Source organism: Antedon mediterranea, chromosome 11 (genome assembly GCF_964355755.1).
Source record: "Antedon mediterranea chromosome 11, ecAntMedi1.1, whole genome shotgun sequence".
NCBI lineage: Eukaryota > Metazoa > Echinodermata > Crinoidea > Comatulida > Antedonidae > Antedon > Antedon mediterranea.
In genome coordinates this window covers 12,895,507-12,909,584 of record NC_092680.1, presented here as the reverse complement: position 1 = coordinate 12,909,584, position 14,078 = coordinate 12,895,507, and the positions used below count along the sequence as shown (strand labels likewise).

Below are 14,078 nucleotides of genomic sequence, written 5' to 3'. Positions count from 1 at the left end.
CTTTAACAATTCTCCATACTTTTTATTCAAAGTATATAATTTTATTGGTTATCCGCACTTGGCGGATAACCCCTTGTTATTGTCAGGATCTTTTTTTTTTTTCTATGTTCTTCTTTCTTTCCCAGAATTTTGTTGCTAGTGTATCTCTAAATCTTCTCAACATAACATTGTATAACTTTAGCAGAAGATTGACCTCTATCTGAAGATGTCGTAATAAGGTTTTCGGTCACGTCCGAGTTGCGCAGCGTAAGTTACGCGCGATTTTATGAATTTCAATGATTGATCATAGATTAAAAACTAAAAGTCATTTTGTATTGACACTTAGTGAAAATTTAAGTTATATCAAGGGCAAACTTTCTATGGATTAAAAATGGCATGTTTCAAAAAAATTACGCACACACGCGCGTTTAAAATTTCAAAATGCGAAAAATCAATTTCTAATCAACTTTCTACGCGTTTCATGTCATTTTGAGCATTAAAAAAATTCCCAGGCGTGCGCAATTTTTTTACGCGCACGTGTGCACGTAGCACAAAAACATCATTTTTTTGCTTGATTTTTGTTTTTTCAGCCTTTTATAGTAAATTTACAAATTTTCAATCAATTTTGCCTTAAAATCACGTCATACGAGCACGTAGAATTGGACAATTTGCGTGCGTTTTTTATGAAAAAGTTCAAAAATTTGTGAAAATTATGCCTTTCTTAAAACGGTCGTAAATTCTAAACTACGTGGTGAACTTTTTTAAAATTACATATTCTGGAAGTAGATGGGTTGTATTTATCGAATCTTGCATTGATATGGCTAACCGAATATTATGACGTCATCGTATGGCCACTCGAATATAAAATATAGGATTTTTGTCTCTTTCGCATAGCTCATCACATTTAATAGAGCGCATCTCCACTTATCCGTATTCCATTTCCCCCCATTTTGATATATTGTCTAGGCCAATCAATTATCTTTCGCATAATCTACCATTTTTTAAATTGTGATGACATCATCATGTCCAAAAGCGTCAATAACTTGGGTCCCTTATTTTCACCTATTCTGCACTGTATGTAGTACGTATACAGAATATAGTGTATATACCGTATATACTTTGACGTGACGCAAAATAGAGAGCGCACTAACATTTTTTCAATGGCATAATCGTTTTTCTGCGCGCAATATTCTAACGTATGACGTGCGCGTGGCCTTTGCGCTGCGGATAACCTAACTCGTCCGAAGTGACGAGTTCAAATCTAGTTTTACATTGATATTGATTGCTCTAAGATAGTGTTAACCTCTCAATCTCTCTCTCACGTTCTTAAATAAAGCATCGTGTTGTGTCCCAACACACATATGTATTTTCCTTGATCTTTAGTGATGAATTGAAGTCGAACAAAGATTATATTATTAGTAATTAGGTACAATAGTAATAATGCTTTTTTAAGTATAATTTTATTAACTTATATTATACCTTTCAAGACAGTTTCGTCTAGCTATCAGCTTGAATTCTTCAGTTGAATGCTATGCGTTATGACGCCGTTTGGCCTCCTTTCCAGCCACTAGATAATGTAATTGTTTTATGTTGGCTTTCATTTGCCTGTGTAGCAGATACTGTTGTACAATATTTTATTACATAAATAATGTTTATTTTGACTTTGGTTTGACATATCCTGCATATGATTTATGTAAATGTTGTCATCTTTGCTTATAAACATTAACAATAATTAATAATGACCTAATAAATATATATAACAATAATTTATTTTCTAATTGCATAGTGTTTTTTGTCACTATTGTTTTACCATACATAAGAGTGAAGTCTGTTACGTTGTTTCCTTTATCGGAGTTAAATTGTGGTCTATCGCTGAGCATGTTGATGTCAGAAATGCTGTTGGGACGGTATACTGGTGGGAAAGTGTGTTATATTTATACGGATTTCCAAAAGGAAAATATAGGAAATGGGTAAGCTATCGATGCATACATAATCACTATCTATTTAGGCCTACTACTTCACTATTTATTATATTTTATAAGTCAATATAACAAAATGATGAAATTAAAACATATAGTGCGATTTTATTTATAATTACGCCTCAATAAATGACTCGCAATTATTAATTTTAAATTGAAAATGTATTTTTTAGCGAAATTTAATTAATTAACAAACACCATATTTCTAGACATTTGTCATTAAAAAAATGTGAATAAAAAATGTAAAAACACTCCCTTTCCAATTAATTCTTATATCGCAAAAGGAAACGAGGTGTGGAAATTCCCGTTTACACTCCTTTTAAGATAATGGTATCGTCCAATATATTGCATTCCAAATAAGATACTGTAGTAGGAGCTGTCCACCCTCCCATGTAAATATGTGATATTATTATCGCTAGTTATATTGCAAAGATTTAATAGTTATATAGAATATGTACATTTGAAATATACTGCACGTTAGACATTGACATTTGTTTCAGTGTTTGATCTAAAAAACAATGAAAATTAATTTTGTTTCTCCCCTCTTAAATAATAAACTCGTCCTTCACGATTGTCAATTCAGCCATTTCGCTCGCTTTCATCTCAGATTTGGAGACAAAGAGTGTTTCAATTTTGGTATTTAAGTAAGTATTTGTAGATTTTATAGATTCAAATTAATTCTGATGTTGTTTAGAAATAATACTTTAAAAGTATATACTGTAATCAGTTAATTTAAAGGTTCTCATATGCCACAAGAGGTGGATATCGTATGAATGTTTACCCGCTCTGACGCGATTGGTCGGCCATTTTATGTGCTGATTGGACGGTGTATGTTCCTTAGCCATTGGTCCATCGGTATTGTGGAAAAACATTTGTACAAAGCTTGGTTGGTCGAACTTCTAGCAAATCGGATCCATCATTTATCAAAGCTTTCCAGGACCAGATATCCTGACATGTAATACAAAATTTAGACTTATTCTCTCATCAATAATTGATACTATTTTGATTTAAAATTCACCCCTCTCTCTTTCACTAGGCCCTCGCCTCGTGCGCGCTGGTTAGTTGACATAAATTATAGCCTATACATACAGTAAGTTCGTGCTCAGTACAGTGAACTGAAGGTTCATCTGTTCTGTTGACTAGCTAAATTGAACAAATGTTACTCGAACTCAACGGAGTGATGGAATGATGCTAGTTATTTATTGTATTCTTATAACAATGTAATCAATGTAAAATGGATGGATAATAGTGGAGCAGGCCTAATTTGCTCAGCTTGCCTTCCAATACCAACCAAGGTCCGGGGTTCAATCCTGTAATATCTTACCAACAAAAACTGTTCTTAGGAGTAAGCTTAATAATAATGGATTGCAAGGTAATAAAATCCTCATACCCATCAAAGCTGCAGCAATAACAACTCAGTTTTATATTTATAGAGTTACTAAAATATTAAATTTATTGAATAATCGCTTATTATCATATTATTGTTGTGAGGTGTTTTCCCGAATGATCCTACGATCAATACGGTACTGGGTATGATCAACTAGCGTTCATGTTCCCAACGAATCATCCATTCATAGAAGTACTGATGAAAAAGTCAATCTCAGTTGTATATGTTTATACTAGAGTGACTAAAATGTTTATTTGAATAGATTATTTTCATATTATTGTCTAGAATGAACACAAACAATTCACAAGCGGTGGCAACGTCTGCAGAAGATGTTGCATCAGAATCGCAGGGTAAACTGACTAACTTCTGGACAAACAAAGCTGCTAGCATCAATAACATTGAAATGGTAATACTTGACAGTTCATAACATGTTGTTAAGCTCTGTTTACACTATCAAACTTTATGTGACAAAAAATGTGATGTGCCCAAATATGGTAGCGATATGCCCAAATAAGGTAGTGATATGACATTGTGTCTACATATGGCCACATTACACTTTTTTGTCATACTGTATAAAGTTTGATAGTGTAATCAGAGCTTTAGCCCTTTAAGCATGCAAGTAGTGTTGTAGCAGAACAACCGTCAAACCTCCAAACATCTGCCATTGCTTGTAAATTTAATAAATGAATACATCATTCAAATTATGTTTCATAGTTGTTTTGTACATCCTGATATTAATTATTTCTGTGTACATATTAATGTCAAAATTTGTGTACCGTATATTTCGGTGTATAAGTCGCACCTGTGTATAAGACGCACCCCCTAACTGAGAGTAAAATATCGGTATTTTTTATATCGTCGATGTATAAGACGCACCTTATATTTCATAAAAACAATTTTTTCTTAAATTGTAATCAATATTATTGTAATAATAATTTTGTTATATCTACAACGGCGTCCTTTATTTAGGTTTTTTCTTACCTAGGCCTAGGCTCGGCCGCGCCCAGCCTCAACGAGTTCTTTCTAACTTGTTATTCATGAGTTTCGCACCCGCAACATCGAGTGCATGACCGTGTGTGTAACACGTACGTGTGTGTGGGCTAGCCTCGATCGATCACTTCGAGAGGGCGAACGTTTTCACGGACAATCGTATTCGATTAGTATCCATGTATCCGAGAAGTGTGTACGCTAGGTCCATGCTATAATCACCTGGAGAAGGGCTTGCGCTGGGGGTACGGCGGTCGGCGATCGTGCGTATAACTATAAATAAATACTAGCCTATTCCAATCGTAAACGTTTACAAATGAAATTTTATCGGAGCGCCTAAAACAGCAGCTCCATAATGAACAAATCTTTTCATCATAATTTAGTATAACATCATGCTAAAATGCCTTGAAAACTAGGCAGAAGCAGGTTGCTGTTACGTTAGTATACTGTAGCTAGGCCTAGCCTACTCAGGCCTAGCGAACGAGGTGACGATATGTACAATCTTTGTGGTGAGGCATTTATGTTCGGTGTATAAGACGCACCCTTAATTTAGAGGTCAAATTTGCGTGTCAAAAGTGCGACTTATACACCGAAATATACGGTATATTTTAATATTGAAGTCAAGTTTTTTTTTTTTTTTTTTTAGTCTCATTTCAAAACACAGGAACTGCCTTTGGCAAGAATAAAGAAAATTATGAAACTAGATGAAGATGTGAAGGTTTGTAATATTTTCATTTGGTTTTATTTGGCTTAGTGCTCACTAATTTTTCTGACGGCCGCCAATACAGCGCCTTCTACCTAAACCTTGTTTGGATTTTCCATTTGTAATTGTCAAGTTTAACAAAAAAAAACATGCAGGCCTTGTCTTTTAAGGCGAGTGTGATCACTCACCTAACACTCCTAAAATACTCTTGAGCTTAAATTTAGTAAACTTCTACACACCAAAATACAAACAGCACACCTACAGCATCCCTGAATGTATTGAGGAGTGCAATTTGTAGCACACCTATAATTTTTAAAACACAAGGCCTGATTATGTAATGAATAAATTGAGAGAGTACTTTACATCAAATATCATAATTTAATTTACTACTGTAGATGATCAGTGCTGAGGCTCCTGTACTCTTCTCAAAAGCGGCCGAGATATTCATAAGTGAGTTGTCACTTCGTGCATGGTTGCACACGGAGGAAAATAAACGAAGGACTTTACAAGTAAGTTTTGGATAAGTACTTAAGTAAACTACTTAATTGATCATTTCAATAGTGATAAATGCACCACAAATAGTGCTATTTCTTTGCGTGGCAATAAATAAAATATGATACTGTATAATTTCAGAGAAATGATATTGCAATGGCGATCTCAAAATATGACCAGTTTGATTTTCTAATAGACATAGTGCCGAGAGATGAACTAAAGCCAACAAAGAGACAGGTAGGGTGCCAGTAACAACTACCATCTACTATTTCCATTTAATTTATTTCTTCTAGAAAGAGACATTGATTAAAGAAAAATGAAAAAATAAACAAGCACAATAAATGAATACCTGAAATATAAAATAGTAAAAAAACGAGACGAGTAGTATAGTTACGCCGGTGTAGTATACACACAGCCACTGTCACACACAGACACTTATCATAACTCTTCAAGGGGCCCCTTGATTGTCAGCATACGCTGTTTAGGGTCACCCTCTATAGATAAGTTGAAATAAAATTAAAACCTTGTTTTAGGAAACACATGTTCAACAGACAGGAATGTGTCCGGACCAGGTGCAATATTACTTCCAACTTGCTCAGAACCAAGCCGTTCAACAACAACTTAGACAGGGTGCTCAGCAACAGACACAGCAACAACAACAAACAACGGCACAGACGATACAGGTTGCTAATGTAACACAAGGCCAACAGGTACAGTATACCAAGTATTGTCTTTTAGTATCCAATGGCTTTCAAATCATTCAATGGAAATGGAGCTGTGGCTTGGTGGTTATGATGGCCAATCCAAGGGTCCTAGGCTCAAGTCCTGCCATATGTCAAGATTTTTTCTAATGCCAATTTTCAACTAGACTAGAAATAAGTCTTTTTTGTTTATGTAGAGCATCTTGTGTATGTTTGTCTTGTGAACAGGATTGCCACCTTTAAGAAGGATAGTGAATGAATTCACTTATGGTTATCCTTGGCAATGTGCCTAAATATTAAAAAAAACAACAAGTAAACAATGTAGACACAAGAAGTAAGGTTGACAGGTTGCAAGTAAACCAAGCACCTAAATATAATGAAAATAAATAAATATTTGATATTATACAAATAATGAATGTTTATGAGTGTAATGGTACAAATAATGGCACGAGGTGAATGATGAAAGGTTATATCAACGAGGCAAAGCCGAGTTGATATAACCTTTCATCATTCACCAAGTGCCATTATTTGTACCATTACACGAATACAAAACATTCATTATTTGTTTTATATAACATCTAAATAGATTCCTGTCATTTGAATCAAATATAAGGTGGCCCTAGCCAAGAGGCCTATATTTCATTCAGATTGATTAAAACCGTAACATTTAATTTTATATTAAATGTTATAATTATATGGATTTTCTAAACACACCTACTTTAGTGTTAATTATGTCAACAAACGACCAAACAATCATAGGCCTAGCAAGGCTAAAAACGCCTAGGCCAGGCCTAGCCTAATACTAACAGGCCTAGCTAGGCTAGGCCTAGTAGTAGTAGTACTAGATAGGCTGAAAGGCAAAACTTCGACAGACAATTGGAACTTATCTTGGCTAATTATGGTTTTTCCAACAATTCCACGTCTTGTAGGGATGTCCCCATTAATTAATCAAAATCCTAAAAACGATCTAAAGCTAATTTAAATGCTTTTTTGAATGAAATTAGTACATATATATCTCCAAATCGTACACAAAAATCTGCTGCTGTTGCATATCTTGCGGTGGTGTTTACAAACAACAGAGGCAGGACGACAGCTGGCGCTGTTGTATTTTACAGTAATTTTTGTATTCTAAATTTTTTTTCATCCGCGAAACGTTTTTTTTTTCGTACACAAAATGTTTAAAAAAGTACTATTAAACGATCGTTTAATAGTACGTACTATTGCACGCCATGTGACCCACATTCGTCCAATCAAATGACAGGAATTTATTTAGGTGTTATATAAAACTATATAACTAACTGCATTATCAAGTATTTGTAAAGATAGTAGTATTGTTTAATTATAGTTTTTCTTTGTATCAAAGTTTCAATTTCTAGTTCTTTGGTACTACTGTATAATTGGGCAGTGATATTCATGTATTGTTTTCTTATGGTTAATTTGTATAATGTATTTATTTATTTAAATTTCAGTTCATTAGCATACCGTCAGGTGCTGCCCAGCAACTACAGCAAATAGTGAACCAATCACAGGCTCAACAGCAACAACAGGTTTTTAAATATAATTTTACTTTGTTCTAACAGAGATAAACTTTAGTAATAATAAATAGTTCATTCTTATATAGTGCATATAAGCTCTCAATCAACTGCACATTATTACCCCAGATTTTTTTTTAATCAAACATGTATGGAAACATACTCCCATAATGCAGCTAGTGTTTGAGTTGTGTCTTGAGCTAACTGGGTACCCTTTATACACCTGGGCGGAGAGAGGCAAATGTAAGTAAAGTGCCTTGCGTAAGGATACAACCAATGTGGCGAGCGTTGGAATCGAACCACAATCTCATAAATAAAAAACAACTTTGGTGCTGCAACTATTATACAGATATTGCCTGCTTAGAGGTGAAATATAAGATTTGACATCCCTGAGGGAATGATATTTTGCTCGAGGGAATATATTTCCCGAAGTGTTTAATGACAGGGACACGATAATCATACGAAAATTACTCAGTCAATATCATCGTACTCGAGGATATATACAATTTACGATCCTCGCAGCGGTAGTCATGTGATGCAGTTTCAACCAATCGCGTTCACGTTTTTACATAGGCTATGTAATATAACTGTATATTTTATTTATAGGCTGGTGGTGATAATCAGACAACTCAACTGGTACAAGCAGACGGTACAACAACACAATTAATACAGACAGCTGACGGACAGCCAGCACAGCTAGTACAAACAGCTGCTGGTCAGACCATCCAGTTACAACAGCCGGACGGATCGCAAAATGCCGCACAGATTGTAAGCAATTCCGGGGATGTGCAGGTGTGGGTTCACAGATAACTGGTAAAGACAGGTGGCTGATGACATATGTAAATGAAGCATTTGTGCTCATTTGCATAGTATTGCCACCTGTAACTTTTCTTTGTTTGCTGTGTAAGCACTATCACATTCATGACCACTTCATATTCTTCATAACTTTGTTATATAAATTATGGTATATTTTCCCTTTTTAACCTAATTAATTAACCATTTTAAATAGATTGTTTTTGTGTGAGTTAAATTTGTGAATTGTTTATGATATTTACTTTGCAATTCTGTTCTTCCAAGTGTAATTTTACTGTTTTTGTAAATGGTTGTATTTAAAATATATTGTCATATTTTTCACTTTATTATCACCATTATTGTCATAGTTTCAGTTTCGTCATCAACATTGTCACTGTATAGTTACAGTGAAACCATTCCAACATTACTGATTACATAGTACAACCACATACATGCTTAAACATACACAGTATCATTATCATGTTCATCTATCATATTTCTAATTGTCAAGTTATTATCGTTGTCATTGTGTTTCTATCATTTTTACCACATTCACTGACATCAAATTCATTAATTTCTAATCCTAGTAGCATTACTTCTCTATTACTTGCTAACATGTTGTTTTTTTTGTACAACTTTAGGTGTTTGGGACTCAACCAATCCAGTACCTTAGACAGGCAGGCCAACAGTTTGTTACTGCTGAGATATCAGGATCACAGGTATATAAGTGTGCCTTATAAACATGTATTGTATGATATATCAGGATCACAGGTATATAAGTGTGCCTTATAAACATGTATTGTATGAGATATCAGGATCACAGGTATATAAGTGTGCCTTATAAACATGTATTGTATGAGATATCAGGATCACAGGTATATAAGTGTGCCTTATAAACATGTATTGTATGAAATATCAGGATCACAGGTATATAAGTGTGCCTTATAAACATGTAATGTATGAGATATCAGGATCACAGGTATATAAGTGTGCCTTATAAACATGTATTGTATGAAATATCAGGATCACAGGTATATAAGTGTGCCTTATAAACATGTATTGTATGAGATATCAGGATCACAGGTATATAAGTGTGCCTTATAAACATGTATTGTATGAGATATCAGGATCACAGGTATATAAGTGTGCCTTATAAACATGTATTGTATGAAATATCAGGATCACAGGTATATAAGTGTGCCTTATAAACATGTATTGTATGAGATATCAGGATCACAGGTATATAAGTGTGCCTTATAAACATGTATTGTATGAGATATCAGGATCACAGGTATATAAGTGTGCCTTATAAACATGTATTGTATGAAATTATAGTCGTCCTCATGCATAACTGGAAACTGAGAAAATTCTGATTGGACACTCTAAGGCAGCCAGTCTTATCGAAACGAAAATAAAGCATCTTGTGGCACAGACAAGCTTGAACCAATGATTCTCGCATGCTAGTCAGGCCCCTTACCATTATTCCATATCACTTGCTGTCTATACAACTCTAGAAACTCCCAGAAATTTACAAGATACAAGATACAAGATAACTTTATTGTCAAAATTGTTAACAATTTCGAGATATGTTTTGTACCTGAGTAGAATAAATAATACGATGTGATAACTATATAAATAAATACAAATGATACAAGTGACTATCAGGGCCCAGCTTGTGATCTGACGAGCATATAGCACAGTAACTGTTTTTAATTGTTTCCAGTTGGCAATTTCAAATGAATCTATAATTTATACAAATGTATATATAATTATATTTGTTTTTTTTTATCTCACAGCCTGTATTTCAAATACAACAACTACCAATACAAACACAAGCTGGTACGACGCAACAGGTGTTTCTGCAACCTACAACAACCGATAACAGCGCAGAGACTGTCCAGGTAACGCAGTGATAACCCTAAGGTGCACACAACTCGGCACAGAGACTGTCCAGGTAACACAGTGATCACCATAAGGTGTGGACAACTGGTACTACATTTGTAATCGATCAGTTTGAGCTTTTAACATATTGCCTGACAATGAAATGGTATTATATTTACTATCACTCAGTTCTCAGCATTAGCTCTCGTTAATATTGCCTTCAATAGTGAAAATGGTTTCAAACCAATTCAATATTCCCCAAAGATGCAGTAACTTGATTGATGATTGATTGTTAATTGATTGATAATTGATCGATTGATGATTGATAATTGATCGATGATTGATTGAATAGCCTGGGCTGATTTCATGGAGTGCTTACTTGCTCTATTTGTTTCTTTGAATGGTGTGAACAACACTATACTGCAGATCTAAGTTCTGTCAAATCAAATCTAACAATGCTTTTCTTTCATAGATGTATACAGAATTCCGTATCTGTTCACTTTACATCAATTTTATTCTCGCAGTATAGCTTGTAAAGAAAATTTACTTTTTTTAAAGTATTTAGTATTTTTGGCTATTTATTTGTGAATATTAAATTCTCTATTTCTGTTTTTTACTATGAGTAAATTATAAGAAAACTTAAATATTGTCAAATTGTCCATTTAACACTGTTACCCACAAAACCTGTTTGAAAAGTTGGCATATGTTATAAGATTCATATGTAAAGCTCTGTCTACACTATCAAATTTTATTTTAGAAATTTGATGTGCCCATATATGTACATAATGATGTCATATCACTGTTATATTTGGACCATTACCATATTTGGGCACATCACAATTGTTAGTGTAGACAGAGCTTAAGGAATGTGTTAGCGTTGATAAGATGAACAGGAGCGGATCCAGGGGGTTAGCGCTTGGGTCACACACTCCCCCTTTGTCAGCTAAAATGACGTTATGAACAAATTAAAAAAAATATATTTTGGTACCTATTTTTGACCGACTATTAATACTATACGTTAGCGTTCCCCCACTAAAAAAATCCTGGATCTGCCCCCTGATGAAAAATACTTAAAAGAGTGACTTACTTCCATTAAAACTGAATGTCAAGTTTAAGATATACTTGTGTGTGTTTGTGTATACTGTATATTAAAATGTGAAATGTGTTAGCATAGAGTCTCTTGAGAAAACTATATCAATATACATTAGTATTAAATGCAGTCTAAAGCTCTGTCTACAATATCAAACAAATATGCTAGTGATATGACATCATCATCATGTCCATATATGGGCACATCACATTTTTTGTCACATATAGTTTGATAGTGTAGACAGAGCTTTATCTTTGAACAAGATGTTAAGAATCTTAGATTGTGAATTGCATTGATTGGTGCCGTCACACTATGGTGTCTATGTAACACTATCTATATTAGAAGTAAAGCTATGTCTACAGTATCAAACTTTATGTGATTTGCCCATATATGGACATTATGATGTCATACAACTACCAAATTTGGGTATATCTCTACCATATTTTGGCACATCACACTTTTTTTGTTAAACTAATTTGATAGTGTATACAGAGATTAAGATATCAAACTTCATGTGACAAAAAAATGTGATGTGCCCATATATGGACCTGATGATGTCATATCACTACCATATTTGGGTATATCACTACCATATTTGGCACGTCACACTTTTTTGTCAAACTAGTTTGATAGTGTATACAATGCTTAAGGCTAATGTATAGCTTTGTAAAATTGTGCTTGCCTTTACGTATTGTGTAAATTTATAGTTTTCAATAAAAATGTCAAATCTTACTTATTTTTGTAGTTGTATTAAAATTATTTGGTTGATTTATGAAGACTTGGGTGAATAGTTTGAGTTCGTTTTTTTTTAATTCTTTTTTAAAATGTTTATGATTTATGCGGAAAATGCATTTAGTTGAGCCACAACATAACAACTTGCCTTGATTTTTTAGCACACCAAGTCTACCTATTCTATACCATTATTGAAACTAATAAATGTTCTTGAAAAAAAAAATTCTCCATCATGATAATAGTATTTCATAATTACCAATAATCTATGTTGTAAGTTACTGTTACCATGACAACGCAATACCAATTATGATTTAAATATCGCTAGAGTGATTATTAAGCCAATGTTTTCATGACTTCAAGGCTTTCAATTACTATAATGACGACGTGAAGAAAATGAAAGTATGTGATAACTGTCACTTTGCACAACGTTTTATTGTTTTATTCGCGCATGAAAAACGACCAACTATTACACTGTTGCAGGCTATCTCAACATTCTTTTTAAAAATATATATTTTGGCCATTTTTCGAACTATAGTACATTTAGACCCTTTTATTTTTGACAGTACAGGGAAACTTTCGAAAAATTGCCAAATTTCGATCCTTTTATTTTTTGACATTACCTAGTTTCTTTGGCTCTATAAGATGATGATAACACAATATATGCGCATATATAGCAATATTATCGCATAATAATTGAATTTTAAATATATTATTTTTTTTGAAAAAAAAGGCTAAATTTCGACCCTTTTCTTTTTCGACATAACTGGTTACAAACACTTGATAAGGCAATATATGCGCATATATGGTAATGTTATCGCATAATTATTGAATTTTAAAAAGTAGATATTTTGGGCATTTTTCGAAAAAATTCATGTTTTTTCCAAAAATGGCAAAATTTCGACCCTTTTATTTTTCGACAAAACTGATCATTATGGCTCTATAAGATGATAAAAAGCAATATATCGCATATTATCGCATACTAATTGAATTTTTAAAAGAAATCGATATTTGGGCATTTTTCGATAAAAAATCCCTGTAGGCCTACTATTAGTACAGGGATTTTTTTCCGAAAATTAATTGTTTTCGTACATATATATAGGTTCAATTAGCATGGCCATTCATTCATATACACATTTATTCAGTTATTATATATGACAACAGCAACTGGGGCCCTCACTAGAAGCAATAGCTTGTCTCATGAGGGCCCCTAGAATACAAGTAAGCATGAATCAGCACAATTATTTTTCTGGACACAATGAATTATAATTATGACGTATACTCATAGAAACGTTTTAACAACCAACTAGTATGATCATTAGAAGCTTTTCCATATAATTTCTTAATTGCCAAAAAAAAAGCTGTGAAACTTATTGTATTATGAGGTCTGTTAATGAGCGGAGCTTTCACGCTGGTTTGATTCTTTCAGGAATTGAATAATAAAATGTAATTTTGCTTTTAAGGCAAATGAGAATGTTAAGATGTAGTTCCAATTATTTGGTCACCATGGTGACAGTAGATACGCAGCTCGATGACGTATGATGATTACTCGTGTTGTTGCACGCTTCACTTTGATCCAAATCATAGAGTTACTGATTGCAGAATAAACATGTTCACATTATAGCAATAGGTCTACTATTATAAAGGTAAGTTATTCTATTTATCTCCATACTTTCTGGCAAGCAGTTTTTATTTATTTTTGTTAGAGTTGACTCCATGAATATTTTGTTCTTCTGAAAATTACAAAACTAGTAGGCGATATAATACGTAAAGAATAGACCTATAATAAATAGAAATATGAAATTAGTTATTTCTATGTGGAAAGC

The 14,078-nt window shown here is 33.5% G+C and overlaps 1 protein-coding gene across 1 annotated transcript; it reads left to right on the top strand.

Moving 5' to 3' along the window:
• The first annotated feature begins 2,549 nt into the window (after positions 1-2,549).
• On the top strand, positions 2,550-12,259 carry LOC140062189 (nuclear transcription factor Y subunit gamma-like). The gene is made up of 10 exons (XM_072108277.1): positions 2,550-2,602; positions 3,631-3,751; positions 4,979-5,050; positions 5,431-5,544; positions 5,669-5,764; positions 6,061-6,237; positions 7,698-7,775; positions 8,367-8,528; positions 9,194-9,271; positions 10,349-12,259. Exons 2-10 carry the CDS (start codon positions 3,632-3,634, stop codon positions 10,463-10,465), a joined length of 1,014 nt encoding a protein of 337 aa, XP_071964378.1. The 5' UTR covers positions 2,550-2,602; position 3,631; the 3' UTR covers positions 10,466-12,259.
• The last annotated feature ends 1,819 nt before the right edge of the window (positions 12,260-14,078 follow it).